This window comes from Grampus griseus (genome assembly GCF_964374135.1).
Source record: "Grampus griseus genome assembly, chromosome: 17".
Lineage (NCBI taxonomy): Eukaryota > Metazoa > Chordata > Mammalia > Artiodactyla > Delphinidae > Grampus > Grampus griseus.
Window position 1 is genome coordinate 64,122,754 of NC_139011.1, and position 19,881 is coordinate 64,142,634.

Below are 19,881 nucleotides of genomic sequence, written 5' to 3' on the forward strand. Positions count from 1 at the left end.
GTGATATTAGTGATGTGCTTTTCTTTCAGTGGTACCTAGAAAAAGAAGATAAAATTTACTTCTTGAACTTTACAATGACTACATTTAGCTTTAAAAAAGGAAGACTTTCTAGAAAAAAACTAAAGTTAATTCCAATAACATTTCTTCCAAAGTTGCAATGATGTAATTGGCATAAAATAAGTTTACAATGTGTGAGAATACCCACACTGGAGACCTATCACGCTACTTAATTCTCTGCATTTGAAAGACCAACATGTAGCAGCTGCTCACTTCAGCTGAATAATCAGTCTTTAAACGTCAAATGAATGCTTACTTCTGGGTTTCAATAAATGGAGGAAATGAGCTACTCCCTAATTTCCATAGGGAACTTCTGAAAATTATTAAAACTATACTGTATATATGAGATGGCTAGATATTCTTGAACTTGGTCACTGTTTTTAACCATTCGTTCAGTCATTCAGCTAATAAGTATTGAGTGCCTATTATTCTAGGTGCTGAGTATTTAGCAATGAACAAAATAGACAAATCTCTGCCCTCACGGGACTTACATTCTAATGGGGACGTGGACAATAAACAAGGAAATGGTTAAATAGATAAATAAAAATTTAGGGCCAGTAAGCACTAAAAATTAGGCAGCGTGAGGAGATGCGAGAACGCCAGGCTGGGAATGGAGTGTGTGGCCCCTGAAGGGCCCCTGGTCTCGAGGGGTGACATTTGAGGAGACAAATGGCTGAGGTGAGGGACAGAGCCCTGTGGAGACCTGCGAGAAGAGCCCCAGGTCTAGGGAGGAGCACGTGAAGGTCCTAGAGACAGCACTGAACTCAGGGTGTCCTGGGAAGAGCAGAGGGGCTGGTGTGGCCGGAGCTCCGTGGTTTGGAAGACTGTGGTAATGAGGTTGATGAGACTGAGCTGCAGATGGGGAAGGTCACGGAGGGCTTTGGGCCCAAGTCAGAAATTGGGGTTTCGTTCTAAGAGCAACTAGAAGCCCCTGGAGGGCTTTGAGCAGGGTCGTGACCTGTTCTCATTTACCTTTCACATCTGTCTTTCCAGATATGTTCGAAGGATGAGCTTTAGGTGGGCAGAGACAGACACAGGGAGAGAGGTTAGGAAGCTACATCAGGAGTCTTGCTGGGAGGTGGTGGTGGCTCGGGTGAGGCTGGGGCAGAGCAGGTGGTAAGAAGTAGTTCGACTCTGGCTGCATTGCAAAGAAGAACCGGCAGAACTCGATAATAGGTCAGAAGTGGGAGGTGAGAGAGAAAGGAAGCAAGTGAGGCTGATTCCTAGGGGTTTTGCCTGAGCCACGGGTTGAACGGGGGTTCCCTTTCCTGCCAGAGGTAATGACTGACGATGATAATCAAGAGTTCGGATTTGGGCAGGTTTGCAATGCTTTTTAGACCCCTAAGTGGAGAAACCCGCCAGGCGGCTATGTGTGCGAACTGTAGGGCAGACGGCTAGGCTGAAGATGGGAATTTGGGGCCATCAGCATTTATAAGGGATTTAAGCCATAGGCCTCAATGAAATCATCTAGGGAGAGGCTATCCAGAGAGAAGATAAGAGGTCCAAGGATGGACTTAAGGATCAAGACGAAGGAAAAGCCAGCAGAAGACTGAGAAGCGGTACCTGGTGATGTAAGAGAAAGAGCAAGCGGACTGGAGATCCTGGAAACCGAGGGAAATGTTGCCCTTTAATATTAGGAAAACACACCAAGTTGCCGATTAACGTACTTTCATTTAGGTTCTGGTTAGCCCAGTGAGTATCTGGTGCCAGCCTATCTGGGTTCCAGCCTTGACAGTCATCCTGAATTAACCCAGCTCCAAATCTGGGCCCCCCGCCTAAATGGTCCCCCTGGTGAGGTCAGTCCTGCCCGCTCTGAGTCCAGCCGGGGTCGCCACTCACCCTCCTTCCCAGACGAAGTCCAGCCGCCTTTGCTGCCAGCTTTGCTCCTTCTCAATCCTCACCCCCACCGCCCTTCATGCCCCCAAAGACCACAGCTCAGGAGAGCATAAGAGGAAGTAAGGGGGTGATCAAAGAGGGAGCCCCACATCCCCAGAGTCTGCACCCAGACCCTCGCTCTCACAGGCTCCATGCCTTGGTCTGGCTCGTGCCATTTCTTGAGCGCCCGAATGGTGGTGCCTCCTATCACTGGGTTGACAGGTGGTACAATATAGTAGTTAAGAATCTGGCTCCAGAGCCAGGTCATCTTTGTCCAAATTTCAGATCCATCAAGATCAAATCATGTTGGTCTTGTGTAAATTACTTCATCTCTGTCCCCCTGTCCTCTTAAACTGGGGATGAGAGTCAAGACTCCTTGTGGTGCCTGTGAAGATAAATGAGTTAGCAATGGAACGTTCTTAGAACAAAGTGAGTGTCATGAGCACGGAATGCCATTTAAGAGTTGAGATTGGGCTTCCCTGGTGGCGCAGTGGTTAAGAATCTGCCTGCCAATGCAGGGGACACGGGTTTGAGCCCTGGTCTGGGAGGATCCCACATGCCGCGGAGCAACTAGGACCGTGAGCCACAACTACTGAGCCTGCGCGTCTGGAGTCTGTGCTCCGCGACAAGAGAGGCAGCGATAGTGCGAGGCCCTCGCACCGCGATGAAGAGTGGCCCCCGCTCGCCGCAACTAGAGAAAGCCCTCGCACAGAAACGAAGACCCAACACAGCCAAAAATTAAAAAAATAAAATAAATAGAAAAATAAATAAAATTTAAAAAAAAAAAAGAGTTGAGATATTTACCTGCCCAGAGTCCTGTGGCTGAGAGGTGGTGGAGCCAGTCGGTCAGCCAGGCTCTTCACCACGTTGCTGCCCTGCCTCCGAGCAGTAAGCAGGGAGCTGGAGATGGTGCCAGTTAGGGATTTTTCCCCCCAGAAGGTCAGTTGTTAACCATTTACCACAGGGGCTTCCCTGGTGGCGCAGTGGTTAAGAATCCACCTGCCAATGCAGGGGACATGGGTTCGAGCCCTGGTCCGGGAAAATCCCACATGCCGCGGAGCAACTAAGCCCGTGCGCCACAACTACTGAGCCTGCACTCTAGAGCCCGCGAGCCACAACTAATGAGCCCACGTGCCACAACTACTGAGCCTGCATGCCACAACTACTGAAGCCCACGCGCCTAGAGCCCGTGCTCTGCAACAAGAGAAGCCACCGCAATGAGAAGCCTGCGCACCATGACGAAGGGTAGCCCCCGCTCGCCGCAACTAGAGAAAGCCCGCGCGCAGCAACAAAGACCCAACGCAGCCAAAAATAAATAAATTTTAAAAAGTAAGATATTAAAAAAACAAAAACATTTACCACATAGGACGGTATGCGGCAGACACCTCCAGGACATTCCATCAGTTAGTCCCTGTAATAGGATGTTTTTACCGACTCAGTCTTCTAAGTGGAGATGCTGAGGAACGACAAGGCAAAGACACTTTCTCACGTGACCCATCGTGAAGCTCAGGTCCAATTTTTACCCCTATCAAGGAAGACTCAGCTTTCCCCTGCAAACCACACTCATCGCAGGTGACACAGCTCTACACGTCACCTCTCCAACAACCCTTCCCACCCCGCAGATGTGCCGGTGTTCTTCCCCTGCGTGGCCTTGTCCTGACTCAGAGCATCAGAGAGCCTGAGACACGAGGGACCTCACGGCCACCTGCTCCGGGCACGGCCTCCTACCTGACAGCCGGCCTGGCAATGGGCGCCACCCGGTCCTTCCTCAGAGTCCAGCTTGCGCTCCGCGGACACAAGGTTCCTTCCTGTTCTGAGACCAGATCTCTCCGCCTGTGGCTTCCGCCCCTTGGGCTTGGTTCAGGCTTTCCCAGAAGGCGGCGCCTCCCTTTTCTACACCACAGCTTGAAACCCGATCGTGTCCCCAACCCCTCCTTCCCTCCCAGCTCCAGCCCCTTGGCAAGAGCAGCTCCCCCTGCCAACATCGCTCCACTCTCCCTGTTCGCCTCCATGAAGAAGGCTTTCTCACCCTAAGTCTCACCCCAAATGTGCCCTCTCTGTGACACAGGTTTCTCCGGGGAGCCCTGGGCGCCCTTCTCGAGCTGCCGTTGTATGTGCTGTCTCTACAGCATCATCCGCTAGCCTGGCGTGGTCTGCACGCTTTCCTTCCTGCTGGGAGGCACGCCACGAACAGGCAGGGAGTGTGTCCGCGGAGCTTAGTTTCCTGGTGCCCAGTGCGGCGCCCGGTTCCCAGTGACTCTTTGTGGAATGAAGGACGGTACCCAGTCGTGACTCAGACAGACCAGACCCCTCCCTCTAGGAAATAATCACAGGCAGTGGCAAGCGTTATAAGGATAATGAACACAGTTATGTGAGTTTTTGGAGCGGTCAGGGAGGCCTCCCTGGCCTGAGATCTGAAGGCTGACAAGCAGCTGGTCTTGAGGAGGGGGTGGCTTGAGGGACCGGCCAGCGTGAGTCCCTGAGATGGGGGCGAGCTTGTCACAGTCAAGGAACAGAAAGGAGGCGGCGGGCACAGCGCAGGAGCGAAGGTGCCTGGACCCCCGAGGACAGAGGGAGGTCCTAGAAGGGTTTAGGTGCCTCGATCTTAGGGTGAAGCCCACTTTGAGAGGGGTGGAGAGCTCTTCGGTTCTGGCCTGATTAGGCCTGCAGCTCAGCCGGTCCCACTTCTCAGGCCCCCAGCCTCCCCTTTCCCCCGACGTCTCAGGCAGGCCCTCGGGCCTCCTTTTTGGGCCCGACACCAGCCTGGTCTCTCTCGGGAAAGAACCTGGTGTCAGAGTTTACACCTCCGTGTGGCTTCAGTCCCCCTGTTAAAGAAATGGTGCTTTAGAACAACACAAGTTTATTATCTGACAGTTCTGTCATCAGAAGTCAGCCACGGTCTCACAGGGCTGAAATCCAGGTGCCAGCAGGGCTGTGCTCCTCTCTGGAGGCTCAGGGGGAGAATGTTTCCTTGCTTTTTCCAGCTTCTGTAAGCTTCCTGCATTCCTTGGTTCCTGTCCCCTTCCTCCACATTCAAAGCCAATAACGTCACATGCCTCTGACCCCTGACCCCTCTTCCGTCATCATGTCTCTCTCTGACCAATGCTGGGAGGGGTTCTCTAATTTTGAGGACTCATTGGATCAGATTGGACTCACCGGGAAATCCAGACTAATCATTCCATCTCCAGACCCTCAGTTTATCCCATCTGCAAAGTCCCTGATAAAGTAACATTCACAGGTCTCTGGGATTAGGGCTCAGACATCTTTGAGAGGCATTACTCTGCTGCCACAGGACTCCTAGATCTTAAAAGGTCAATCAAATACAACTCGTAAACTGATGGGATATAGATTTGAAAACCAACTTTAATGGACACTACTGGGACCATCAGGGAAATTTTAACATGACCTGGGTATTTAGATGATAGAAAGGATGTACTGTTAACTTTGTTAGGTCTGATGATGGCATGTATCTTTACCTGATATGTGATTTGGAATACTACAGGAAAAACATGAAGATACATGAAACAAGATTGGTAAAATCCTGATAATTCTTGATCTGAATGGTAAGCCTGTGAGGGTCCAGTGTACTATTCTTTGTACTTTTGTGCATGCTTGGACCTTACTCAGGTATCAGTAGGAGGCTAAGGAGGCATTTGGGATGGAGGTGAAGGTCTATTCCGGCCCCTCCCTCCTGCAGTCTGACCACTAGGATGGCCACCAAATGCCCCAAGAGAAAGTCAGACTTCTGCGTGCCTCACCCATTGAGAGAATCAACAAGGCCCGCAGGCCACCTGCTTTTACCACCTACGACTCTATTGCAATACAGCCAAACGTTCAGAATTAAACAGAACTTTATACGTTATATTGTTTGACCATCATTCTCTGTTCCCACCCATCCTTCCCCACCAGGCAATCCAAGAATACATTAAGGGCAGTAAAAATTGTGAAACAACTATAATGTAAGTTTTTATCAATCACATACTCAAACCCAAATGAAATTCCTGAAGAGACAGAGCAGTGTGTGCCCATGCTCAGCGGGAATGTTTCTCATTCTCTTCGGAGGAGAATCTCAAAGGACCAAGAAATCCCAAATGAACCTTCGGGGCAGCAGAGGGGAGGGCTGCCGAGGCAGAATTCGGCCACGATTGCCCCGTAGAGCCAGGCCTCCTTGGGCGGAGGAGGCTCCCCTCTGGTCCTCTGTTTCAGGATGTCCCCATCTCGAGGGTCTCAGGCAAAGCCCCCTTTGTGGGGTCCTCCCAGGGAGGGTTTCCCAGGCACTTTCTCTGTAGCCTCACAGGACCCCAGGAAGGCTGAGCTTTGAGCGCTGGTTTCAGCCCATGATTGACGTTTGGAAAAGACAGTAACTATCCTCTGTATTCTTTGGAGGCAAGCTGTGGGGAAGGAGAACCTTTTCTCACATGGAGAGCTGCAACCCAGCCCTCCTCTAGGAGTCTCACTGAGCTGAAATCAAGGTGTCGGCAGTTCCTTTTGGGGGCCCTAGGGCTGAACTGGTCTCCTTGCCTTTTCCAGCTTATAGAGGCCACACACCTTCCTTGACTTCCTCCATCTTCAAAACTAACAACGTTGCATTTTGTTGAGCATGTTTTCCCGGCCACGTCTAAAGCCAGGAGAGGTTCTGTGGTTTTAAGGAGTCATGAGGTTAGATTGGACCCACATGCATCATCCAGGATAACCTCTCCATCTCAACGTTCATACCTCAGTCCCATCTGCAAAATCACTTTTGCCATATTCATATTCTGGGGGGTAGGACACCTTTGTGGGTGATTATCCTGCCAAGCTCAGAGAGAGACGGACACTTGCCTTTGTGCCCAACACCATGTTTCAGTAGACACCGTTACCAAGGGGGGTTTTTGTTGAAGCAAAAATAATTAAATGAAAGACAACACACACATTTAAAAGGAATGCTATTGGTAAAACAGGAACAGCGTGATTGGAGGAAGCCATGGCAGCATGGATGTCGCTACTCAAGTTTGTCCTAAACACTGAAAACATGCCTTAGCACAGTTAATCCTGCTTCAAATCCAACTCTGTATTATTGTCAAGGCTGGCAACTACGTGGATTACCCAACAGTAAGCGCCTCATTGCTGAAATAAAGGTGATGGCTAAGTCTATAGTTTAAGTGCCCAATTTTGTACTAATTCCCCAAATTCTGGAGCCAAGATTCCTATTCTTTGCCTTAGGAGACTGTCCAAGGCACGCCTTAGCCTCCCGACCACCCACACCTCTTTTTTTTTTTTTTTTTTTTTTTTTACACAATGAGTAGCCATCACCTTAACTGACATCCCTTTGTTCCAACAGTAAGAGCTTTTTTATAAGGTACCAATTTTGTGGAAATTACCTGAACCAAGAGGATTGTGTAAGCATACATGAAAGTGCGGACTATAATGAAATTGTTAGAAAGCAGGGCAGCCAACGGTTTAATTAAAGCTCAGTATACTCAACTTTTTATTTTATTTTTAAAGTCTTACCATTGATTCATCTGAAAAGTAATAGACTGAGGCTCCTATCATAATGTGATAAAATTTAGAAATACGATTTTCTCTTTTGGGTTTCTTTTATTTTATATAAAGAGAGACTTGGCATTTTGTTATAGACCATTCAAAGTAAGAAAATGATAACTTAGAAACGTTAAAATTCACATTCTTTGGGCAATAAGACTTCAAGCCTACTGAAGAAAAGACCTTCTGGTTTTTCAGTCATTTTTATTTTTATTTTTTTGCGGTACGCGGGCCTCTCACCATTGCGGCCCTTCCCGCTGCGGAGCACAGGCTCCGGACACGCAGGCTCAGCGGCCATGGCTCACGGGCCCAGCCGCTCCACGGCACGTGGGATCCTCCCGGACCGGGGCACGAACCCGTGTCCCCTGCATCGGCAGGCGGACTCCCAACCACTGCGCCACCAGGGAAGCCCTTTCCAGTCATTTTTAAATGACTTCACGGAGAGTCGGTCTCAAAGATTGTTGGGAAGAGAAGTGAGGGGAGTCCTCAGCTGCAAATGAAGATGTTTGCATTTCCTATCATTTTCTCATTAAAGGAGACTGATTTAATGAGCTGCATATATGTCCAATGCGTGTGTTCTGAAATGAATCCAGCAGTTAGACCTGCTCCCAGGAAGAGTTCCATATGAACAAGCACTTTAGGGGGAAAAGGCAAAACAAAACAAACCTTGAGCGCTTACTTCAAAATGAAGGCCACATTCGGACATGTATGGTTACCATTGACTTTAATGGGAACAGCCTGTCTGTTCCTGGGATTCAGGATGTGAAATCGGTGGGAAAAGTGTGAAATGGAAAAAAAAGAAATAAAAGGATCCATTGGGCATCCTGTTCAAAGACTCCGAAAAGAACTGCATGTCATGAGGGGATGAGTTAAAATTCACATTTTGCTAATGAACCATTGTTGTCTCTCAGAGAATGACTTAACACTGCTGTGTTGTCATTACAAACTCTTCAGTCCCTGCAGAAGGAAGCAAGAAGAACAGGCACTGGTTTCAACACAGTTTGCTGATCGACAAGAGAAAAGTTAGAAATTACAGAAATGGCTGGAAAGGCTCACCCCCATCCTGTGGACACACACACACACCACACACACACACACACACACACACACACACACGTGTGAACCAAGACCAACAAACAGGCATGGAAAGTATCTTATTGGCATCATGTTTCTGGCATTGCTATAACTACGCACAAAACAAGCGATACACGAAAAGGCAGCGACATCTGTTTTAGAACCTGTGGGGCTTTATTCCCAAAACAGTTGTAAAATCTTTTGGCGACAAAAATATTTCTATGTATCTATGCAGATGCCCTCCTCTAAGGGAAACACACACACAAATGGATACAAGTGTTGAGCTGAAAAGACAGGAATAAGAAAAGGAAATGTCATCCACTTCTTTAAAACACTTTAAAATTTTTCTCCTTTCAAACAAAGCTACATCTATTGCCCTGGATACACCTTAAAAAAAATAAGTCCCGGAACATATAAATTATCATAAAGCTAAAGTTTAAGATTCCAGTTGGTAGACTGTGGTAACATACAAAAGGATGCTGAGTGAGTTTGTTTTGATTTGCTAGGAAAACATTTTCTGACCTTGGAAATGAAATCATATAGTTGTCTGTTTGTTTATGGTCAAAGCCATATGGAGGGTTCTGGGTACTTATGTTAGTGTATCTTTGAAATTCTCGAATCCACAGTGTGTGGGAAGTTATACAACTTGGGTTTAAGCATCATTCAGGATGTTGTTCATTAAGGAACCCAGATTTACCTCCTCCCCACGACTCCCCAAGGTTAGTTTACATTTATCACATGGCAAATTGTCCGTGCTGAGAGGGTGACCTGCAGGCAGCAGGAGCTGAACATCTTTTATCTCTTTACCATCTCAGTAATGGACAAGGTAGAAATTGCTTCTTTTTAAAAACGTTTTATTTAAGTATAGTTAATTTACAATGTTATGTTCAAGTGTACAGCAAAGTGATTCAGTTATACATACATATATGTATATATATATTCTTTTTCAGATTCTTTTCCATTATAGGTTATTGAGTACAGTTCCCTGGGCTATGCAGTAGGTCCTTGTTATTTACCTATTTTACGTAGTGTGTCTATGTTAATCCCAGACTCCTGATTCATCTCCCCCCAACACCACACACTGTCCCCTTTTGTAACCGTAAATTTGTTTCCTGTGTCTGTGAGTCTGTTTCTGTTTTGTAAATAAGTTCATTTGTATCATTTTTTTTAGATTCCACATATAAGTGATATCATATGGTATTTGTCTTTCTCTTTCTGACTTACTTCACTTAGTATGATCATCTCTAGGTCCATCCACATTGCTGCAAATGGCATTATTCCATTCTTTTTTATGGCTGAGTAATATTCCAGTGTGTGTGTGTGTGTGTGTGTGTGTATGAACTTGCTTCTAATCGGACTTCAACTATGTCTCCCCAAATGAAGGCTATTTGATTTTTCGCTCACTCCAAAGTGTCCTTTAATATTACATCACATATTTATAACATGTTCTTAATGTTTTGTAAAGCAACTGGCCTCTAGCAAGTAACAATTTATTCAGCTCAGGTAGTTTAAACATAAGAATTTTGTTTACCATCTTCTGGACAGATTTGGACGAACACAGTAAAACATTTTTGTGGACTGTTCAATTTTAGTTTTTGTTCGAAATGCTACTCCGTTGTATGTTGTTCTTTGAAAAGACCAATATTTGGGTCATGCTAAGTGTTATGTGGCTATTTTGGGGGTTGCTGCATTATCCTATTGTTGCGGGCGTTTTGCTGTAGAGGGCGAAGCAAACCCATCTCACTCCATGGGCTTTCTTACTCGCTAAAGTGTCCTTTCAGGGGAAGTAGTGGGTGATGAGTGGGGTTGGGAGTGGAAGGAGAGCCCGATTCATCATGGAGCTCATGAGGAGCTGGGAGGAAGCAGTGGGGCCAGAGCTGTATTAGTACCTGTCAGAGCAGTGCCTGGTTGGCAGTCCCTGCCCATCTCGACTTTCCTGAACCGTTTGGCTTATCTCTCCCTCTAAAGCACAGGCGAGCCCTCTTTGTCTCTCCGTTTCACCTTTGCAGTCCCAACACCTCCTCTCACTGGATAGCCTCCACCCCACAATCCCAGGCAGACACTGCACCTCGTTTCTCCCTCCTCCCAGCCACCACAGGAAGGTGACAGATGAACTCTTCTGAGAACGACGGGAGGGAAGGCAAGGAATTGTGGCCTTTGGGTCATTCTAAGTGGTGAAATAATTGCTATAGCAATTTAGTTTTAACCAAACTGCGAGTGTTATAGGAGTGCCAAATGAGGTCTCAAAAGTCAACCCAGGGACCCCAAAAAAGCTGGAGACTGGAAACTGTGTGATTGCCCACAAGGTAATAAAGCCCTTCTCTAGAAAATGGAGATCATTTCATGAGCTTACCTCAATTCATTATCATGGGAAATAATCAATAGAGTGAGTATAGAGGAGGTTATAGGAGTAGTTTTGAAATAATGATATTGAAAGGAGTTGTGCTGAAGTTGCCTAGGCTGAATGTGAGCAGTTTGAATGTTCGAAGGAAATAAAGTGATGTGACCAAGGATGTGGGCTGGGTTCACATCTCTCTCTGCTCTGCCACTTACTAGCCGTGTGACCTCGAGTAGGTTGCTGAATTCCTCATGGGAAGGACCTACCTTGCAGGGCTGTGGTAACACCTGAGGTCACGCAGGTAAGGGACCCGGTCTCATGGCTGTGGCAGAGGGATGCTCATGAAATGGCAGTACAGAGAAGATAAAGTGTCTTCATTGCCTTTTATAAGGTAGAAAGAAGTCCTCTCAGATTTATAAGCGATTGTATTCAGGGTTATCAATAAGATGTGGGCTGAATTATCTCATCAGATAGTAATGAAGGCTGAAGACAGTTAAGGGAATGTTATTTGGAAGCTTTTAAACATACCTTTGGAGGGAAGCAGTCACACAAGAATTCTGAAAATCCTTCATGGCATCGAGTGAAAGAGCGCTCCGCCATTCCAGCTGGTAGGACATTCTTGGAGCAAATGACAATCATCTTGACAGTGCTTGGGGACCTGCCTGTCACGTTGATTAAATCATCCAGGAGATTTTGCAAGAGCTGAAACACCCAACCTGCTCCCTGAGACCTCGCCTTCATCTCATATGTGCATCTCTTTTTGGGTGGATGCGAACAGGTGTCACTGGGTCCTGGACTCGGTGAAGTAAGACATTTGGTTCCTGGTATTCAGGCAACAAGTATTTCCAAAGCAGCTAGTGGAACTGGGCTACAATTAGCCTATAAGTGATTTTCAAAAAACGATTTCGTTTTGGTTGCCGTTTTGGCCTTATTGGGAATAAAACAGGACCAAGAAGCCCTGGAGCTCTCAAAAGTCTCATTCAGCAGTACCAACCACATTGCAGAGAGACTATTATAGAAGGCACTGAAATAGCCCTCTATAATAATCCATTTGGGAAGAAATTGATAAAAATCAGCATTCCTACCAATAATTCACATATTAACGGATCAGAACAAAATAGTTGTTCATTTGTTCAAAATTGTTGCATATACAAAGAACTCTCTGTTCATTCGCCCACCCCACGAAGCTGGGCTATCTGGAGAGGTCCGCCTCGGACTGGTCTTAACAGGTTGGTAGCGAGCAGGCCGGGCTCCTACCTCCGTGCACGCACACAGAAGGCGGGACTGCAGAGCTCAGGTTCACGTGACGAGCCCACAAGGATGTGCACACCCATGGGACCATTCTCAGCAGAGTCACCCGGGAAGGCTGCCCAGCTCCCTCAGCGTTTCAGGACTTGAAAGGACCTCAGAGGTCATCTAATTGAATTTAATAAGAATCAAATATCTCTGCGAATTACTTTCTTTTAGGCGGAAACTTGTCCAAATCTGCATCTTTTGAGGGTGAATTTAACTTTTGAAAGCAGCCAAACTTCACTCAAAAGCCAAGTCTAGGGAATGAGGTAAATGGTAGGGATGGACAAATGAAAAATAAAGTGGGGCTGTAAAATGACAAAACGGGTTCGCTCCAGTGATCCACAAAGTGGTTCTGAGAGGTGATTACAAAAGCACCTAGAGAAGCAGATGTTCCTCGGAGTCCTGCTGGGTACAACCCCCCTGAGGGCAGGGGAAGTTTATATCAGATCTTTACAAATGTGCACACCCTTTGGCCCAGAAATTCAGTTTCTAGGAATTTATCACAAGGAAATTATTGAGAACGTACTCAAAGATTTTTAACCATTAAGAAGCTTAGTGCAGTGTTAATAACAGCTTAAAAAGTGGGTGTGGCCTCCATGTCCAACACTAGGGATTGGCTAAATACAGAAAGGCACATAAAGTCAGTGAGATACTGTGCAGTCCTGCAAAATGATGCTGCTGAAATGTTTCTGTTGAGGTGGAAAACTGCTCATGTTCCATGACAAGAGCAGGTTCTAAAACAGTGTTAGGATATGACCCAGGTTAGAGAGTGTACATATGGGGAGGGGATAGAAAAGAATATGGAAAGATGTACACCAAGTTGTGAGTGGTGGGTAAGACTGTGAATATTTTCACATTCTTTTTGCTTGCCTACCTATTATGATTTTTCTGTAATGAAAAACGATTTTTATAATCAAAAGATAATATAAGGAAACATCAGAGAGAGGAGAAAGAGGTTCTACTATCCTTAAAGAGGAATGATGATGTACCTGTGTTCATTTGCTAGGGCCTCCATAACAAAGGACCACCAACAATAAATTCAGCAGGAATTTATTGCCTCACAGTTCTGGAAGTTAGAAGTCCAAGATCAAAGTGTTGGCAGGGTTGGTGCCTTCCGCGAGCTATGAGGGAGGAATCTGTTCCATGCCTCTCTCCTAGTTTCTCGTGGTTTGCTGGCAGTCTTTGGCATTCCTTGACGTCTGTTGCGTCACTCCAATCTCCGCCGCCTTCTTCACACGGTGTTCTCCCTGTGTGGGTTTCTGTTTCTGAATTTCCCCTTTTTATAAGGACATTGGTCATAATGGATCAGGCCACGCCCTAATCTAGCATGACCTCATCTTAATTATATCAGCAGTCACCCTATTTCCAAATAAGGCCATATTCTGAGTATGGGGGTTTAGGACTTCGACATATGAATATTCAACCAATAACAGTGCCCGGTGAGATGGCCACATTGCTCCTATGCAACCAATGTTAGCGCTTACCTGCCACTACAGCCTACACCAGCTGCCGTATAGTAGGAGCCTGTACCAAGATCAGGGGTAGTGGGGTAGGGCGCTGACATCCCCACAGGACTCCGGGTTCAAAGAGGTAATGATGAAACAGAGAGCCCAAGCACGGCCTCCCCCTGCCCACCCAGGCTGGGGCTGCAGGCGTGAGTGAGAATTCAAATTAGCACGTCTGAACTGGGGAGACCAGCTTAGAGATCTGAAAGGAAGAAGTAGCCTAAAAAAAAAAGGAAAGGATATATTTTTCCTTTTTGGTTGAATATAGGGGTTGAGATTTAAAAGATAGAATGACAGAGAGAGAAGAGAGGAAAAATATTACAAATATTACACAAAAATCTGCACACAGATGTTGATAGCAGTTTTATTCATAATCGCCAAAAACTGGAAGCAACCAGGATGTCCCTCAATAGGTATAAAAGGATAAAGAAACTGTGGTACATCCACACAATGGAGTATATTCAGCAGTGAAAAAGAGATGAGATGAAAAGACATAGAGGAGAGAGGAACTTTAAATGCATATTGCTTAGTGAAAGAAGCCAGTCTGAAAGTGCTACATACTGTGTGATTCCAGCTGTATGAATTTCGAAAAAGACAAAACTATAGAGATTAAAAAAAAAAAATTACTAGGTGTTGCCAGGGATTGGGGGGAAAGGGAGGAGGGGTGAACAGCTGAAGCACAGTGGATTTTTAGGGCAATAAAATTATTCCGTATGATACCGTAATGGTGGACACGTGACATTATACATTTGTCAAAATCCATAGAATGTACAACACAAGAGCTGTAGACTCTGGACTTCAGTTAATGATAATATATCGATATTTCATCGGTTGTAACAAATGTACCTCAGGAATGCAGGATGTTAATAACAGGGGAAACAGTGTAGAGGGTGGAGTGGGAGAGGGTATATGGGAACTCTCCCTGCTCCATTTTTTCTGCAAACTTAAAACTGCCCTCAAAAAAAATAAAGCCTATTAACTGAAAAACCAAAAAGATATATTTCACATAAAGAGATGTAGAAGAGATCATGCACTCAGCTACCCAAAAGGGGCCCCTGGCAGATAAAAGTTTGAGCAACTGGCAGTGTTAGCTGTTTGTCAGAGGCAGTTGAGAAGATACAGATGACCAAAGTGTGACCCAGCAGGATCTCCAAGATGCAAACAACTTTGGCCACTCACACCTATCTCAGACACAACAAAGCTCTTCTAATTGACCTGAGAAGTGGTGGGGTTTGGGGAGGGGAAGAAGAACCAAATTCTTATTCAAAGAAATAACAATTTGGACCGCGCACTAGAGTGTCAACAACTTATGCAGATCTTATCAGCATCACATTTTTTGGTGCCTCCCAGCTATTCAGCGAGGCTCCACCAGCCTGTCAACACCCTTCAGCATCCCACGCATCCGCATGCACCCCGCATCCCCGGCATATCCACACCCCAGGAGGCTCTGCGGCGGCCAGGCCTGCCTTCCCAGGGCCCCACGGAGCGCAAATTTTCTCTCTCCTCACAGGATACCATCATACCATCCCCTCGGTATGCAAGGATGTATTCGGTCCATTTCTGGACTCACATTCTGTGACTTGCTTGAGGCTACATGTCTATAAAACTGAACAATACATTTCTGCTAACTTTGGAAAGCTGGAAAAAAATCTGATGTTCTCACATCTGGAGGAAGACAATGTGTAGTTTGAGTAATGTGAGCAGAAATGATGCAAAACTCATCATCAGAGGATGACAGGCTTCTACTAGGCGTTTTCTACATTTGCGGATAAAACATTGTGATTTTACAAAATTATGGATAAGGCATGAGATTTATGGAGACTCCTCTCTCCACCTCTTCCCCCAGACACACAAAAATAAAGCCTTCGTAGTATACGCATTGCTCCATCATAATACAGCCTCTTAAATGTAGTTTCGTTAAATGATACAGAAAAGCATTTATTTAGACTAATGAAAATGATAGCCTTTACTATATATCAAAGCTTTCTTTTACCATTACGTACCTATTTATTACATGAAAGTCAGTAACTGGATCTCCTTGTCTGTGTGTTTGTTTTCGTTTTTAGGCAGCTTTAAGTGCCTTGAAACAATTTTCTGAACAAGGACTGGATCCAATGGAAGGAGCAATGAATATTGAAAAAGCTTCTCTTGAAAAGTGAGTACATCTTCTGTTGTAGTCTTACATTTGTAATTTTGTAACTGTATGAAAAATAAGATAGACATAATAATAAGGTGAAAAACTCGAGACAATAATATCTATACCCTACAATATTATTCCTAATACAATTCAATGCAAATAAATGAGAGACAGTCTATATGGTCATATTTGTTTCCTGTAAATATGTCTGCAAAAGTTTTAATCTACTGATTGATCATTATTTCTGCATTTTAATGCCTTTGATGGAAATACTTCTGTGGGTTTTGCTGACCACGGAGATTTGCAAGACTTGCAAAAGGTGAATCTCATTTCAGACTGTTGAGCGTTCTCTTGACTAAACCATTTTCTGAGGTAAATATTTTCATTCACATTCCTGCTAGGTAGTAGGCACAACGGAGAGGGGAAAAAAAAAAAAGAAGCTGAGAGGAGGGTTCCTTCCCCTTGGCTGCATTTTGTTTTTCACACTGTTGTATGAAACACAAGCGCACATTGTCACAAAAGTGTGGCTCCCGAGGGCTACAGAGGCCAAAACGCAGATTTAATAAGAATTTCTGAAATCCAGCTCATACCTCTTTTATGATATTGAACATAAGGTTTGATCTGAGAGACTGAACTTAAAGTCTCTCCAGAGACCCAAAAAGAAATTGCAAGCCACTGTATTTACAACAGTGAAATTCAAATTCTTTCAAAGCAGAAATAATAGCAGGTGAGATTTCAGAACTCACACAGGAGATAACATCTTTAGAATGAAAAAAATTGGATAACCTAGGAAGTCAAAACCAAATATACTAATCCTGCAGTTAAATAATCTTAACCGCCCCCCTGCCAAAAAACACAGCATTTGGTCATTAATATTTAAAAGGTGAGAGCGTGAGAAAAAAACATTTGGTAAACAGACGTGGCATTTTAAGTTGTCTATAGATTGGCAACCATTTATAAGCTAATTTAATCAAAACCATTTCCACATGATCTCATCAGTAGACTATCTGAACATAAATATTGTTGTTTCACTTTAAAATGTCACTTTTGTGGTGACCTTTGAATCCTGTGTACCATCTGCTAATAAACATGTCTGAAGATGTGCAACCCCGGACCTTCAGCTCTTGTTAATGTATTAATCTTCCAGACAAGCCCAGCATCTGGGAGAGAAAGCAGACAATAACCAGACACACCCGGGCTCCATCGCTCAGGACTGCAAGAAATCAAGGTCGGTCATCTAGCAGCTCCCAGAGCTACGGCTGCCACCGCATCCTTATAAACCTGTCAGCACGCATGAGGGTGTCTGTGTTCAAGGAAATGAATGACTAATGCCATGATCTGAGTCTTATGTGAAGACAGCACTATTCTAACACCAGAGATAATAGACATAGTACTGTTTATTCAACTGGGGGAAAATAAAACTTTGAGCATTTCCCTTGGAACTTGATATCAGATCATAACTCATTTGCCCAGAGGCAGCAGAAATCTGATCCTGCTACTGGAGCTTAAAATAACAATTAATGAAAAGTGTTAGAAACAGAGGTACAATTCTTAAATGATTAATAGAGAAATTGGGTTTGGTTCTGTTGTTACGATTGTTTTGTCGTGGCGCTTGTGTTCACTTATATTCTCTCTCATTTTAAATAATGCCTGACGATTCAAAGATTAACCAATGATGTGCTGTGGAATGTGACGGTCGTTGTCTTCATATAGAGTCACACAGTTTCTCTTTTTACGCAGATATTTGTAATCTCCATCCTATATCAGTCTGAATAACTTCGAGGCACACCACTCAAAGATGTATGCCAACAAACATGGTTGAAATCAGGTCAGACATTTGATTACAAATATGAAATAATGTTAGGAACAATTAGTTTCAATAGACTCCAGGAATTCAAAAAGCAAACAAAAACCACTTGTGGGTCTTGAATGCCATCATCCTATTAGCCACTAAGGAGGCGTCTTGCCTCTCCAGCCATTTCTGTGGATTCCACGTTCACAGTGGACATTGCACCCACCCCATCCGTGTGTTGTAAGCCACTCACTGTTTGCATCCAAAGTGTTTTCTGATAACTGCCTCTGCACTTGGGGCAGTGAGTGGGATCAAGAGAAATAGCGTTCATGGCGGGGAAGGGAAAGCCTGTGGCTGTGGGAGGAGCCGTAGAGGTCCTGCCAGTTTGTAGCCAGCCACGCTCTGGACCAGCATGTTGGAATCCAGCGTGGAGCCAATGCAGTAAAAATGTGGTCGGTGTCTGTGTGAAGTGTGGTCAGTGTTGTTCTTTCCTTGCCTCGTTCTCCTCTCTGAAACATCACCCCAGCGTAACCCATCTCAAAGGCCATTGCCCACCCGGCCCCTGTCACCCTGCACAGCGGTGACACTAGCGGGTTCTCGTGCCACTGGCCGTCTCTGCGAAACCGCAGGGCCGCCTCCCGGGTGACTCGGAACCAGATTCCTGACCAGCCAACATCGTCTCATTGTTCCCGTAAGATTTCACGAGCAAAACCAACACAAATCATGATCTGGCTGACTCACACGCGACCGGACGATAAACAAACAGCAACAGAAGGAAACCACTCTAGGGTTGTTTTTAAATGACTCCCATGTGGGGAAGTCTGCCAGCATCGACAGGGCCGGGTGCCCTCGGAGGAAATAGGTTTTGCTCCATAAAGCTGGGCCCTCGTGGACATCACAGCCCATTTGTAAAGTTGGGGTTCACGAAGATCAGCCGGGTTGAACAATAAGTCTGCTGCCCGGCACCCCGCGCAGAGGGCCCTAAATCATCCCCTCGGAAGGGGGCAGGCCCTTTCCTCCCCCTGCGCCTTCAGCACCTGAGGCTCCGGCCCTCAGTCAGCAGTGCCACTTCAGGCAGGATCTTTAAACCGCATCTTCGGTTTCCCAAATGCCGTAAACGCCGACCACCTCTCACGGCCCACGGTCCCCAAAACACCAAGGCCGTCAGGGCCGTCGTGGGAGAGGGATGAGCTCAGGGCACAGACAAGGCTGATCAGTTCTCGCAACCCCAGTATCTGAGGCGTTGGCCTCCGGAGCGATCTGACGGAGTCGCCCTCAGAGCTGAGCGCACCAGAGCGGCCACGGGGGTGGGGGTGGGGGTGGTAGGGGATGGACCTTTGCACCGGATCTCAAGTTTAGTGAGAGGATATTTATTCAGAATCCCACCCATCCACCTGCTTGAAGAGCCCGGGGAGGTCTTTAGATATTTTCCCTTTCCAGAGTTTGCTAGCAGCCCTTCCTGGGAACCGTTTGGGTTTTCTTTGGGTTGAATTAGCAATGCAAATGATGGGTGGCCTGCCATCCCTTGCCATGTTATATATCATTGGGGGGAAACCATTAAGTAGATTTATTGAAAGAATGTTTCTTCAACACAAGGAGATCTTTTTGATGAAAAATGGAACTCGTTATTCTCTAAAGGACACAGGTTGACTTATCTCCTTTATCAATTACAGTGTCTGCTTTCAGCTTTTCTCAATCAGCACTAGGCTTTGTAGTCACTTCCCAGTGCTGAGGCCAATGTGTTTTATGAAAAAGGTTGGTTTTTGCGTTTTAATTGGAAATATAATATTGTGCTTTGGAACTCTGACCAGCCCTTTCCAGCACAACTTGCCGAAGATCAGTGGTGAGACACCACCCTTCAGGCTGTGACAAGGACCCTCCTCCACTTTCCCGGGGTGACCTCTCTGAGTTGCCCTAATATTCTTCTGCAGAGCAAACGTTCTCAATGGTGATTTTTTTTTTGACAGCTTCAATCAATTTCCTGTACCATAAAATAAAAGTAGATTAATGAGAAACTTACTTTATCATACGGAGGTTTTCGGGACTCCCAGTGGCCTTGGAAATGTGGTCCAGACCAATTGATTGGTGTTTAAATCCTGCTGCCGTTGAGTTTTCAGTGCACCTGCCCAGGGTGCCTTTCAATTTCCAAAGGCCACTTGTTATCATTACGGCAAGGGTGGTAGAAAACCTAACAGTTTTGCACACCGAGCGAGGAAGTCATTAATGGCAAGATCCCATGTGAATTTGTCTCAGAGTAACCCCCGACCTACCCCACCATGATATAGGTACC

General features: G+C 45.7%; 1 protein-coding gene across 14 annotated transcripts in view; it reads left to right on the forward strand.

Annotated features, from left to right (window-relative positions):
• STAU2 (staufen double-stranded RNA binding protein 2) overlaps window positions 1-18,029 on the forward strand; it is a 301,142-nt gene extending 283,113 nt beyond the window's left edge. For all 14 annotated transcript variants that reach the window (XM_082674511.1, XM_082674521.1, XM_082674510.1 and 11 more), the window contains 2 exons: window positions 15,729-15,817; window positions 16,947-18,029. In XM_082674511.1, the coding sequence (XP_082530637.1) occupies window positions 15,729-15,817; window positions 16,947-17,040 (183 nt within the window). In that variant the 3' untranslated portion in view covers window positions 17,041-18,029. The remainder of the gene's footprint in view (window positions 1-15,728; window positions 15,818-16,946) is intronic.
• Window positions 18,030-19,881: the final 1,852 nt, after the last annotated feature.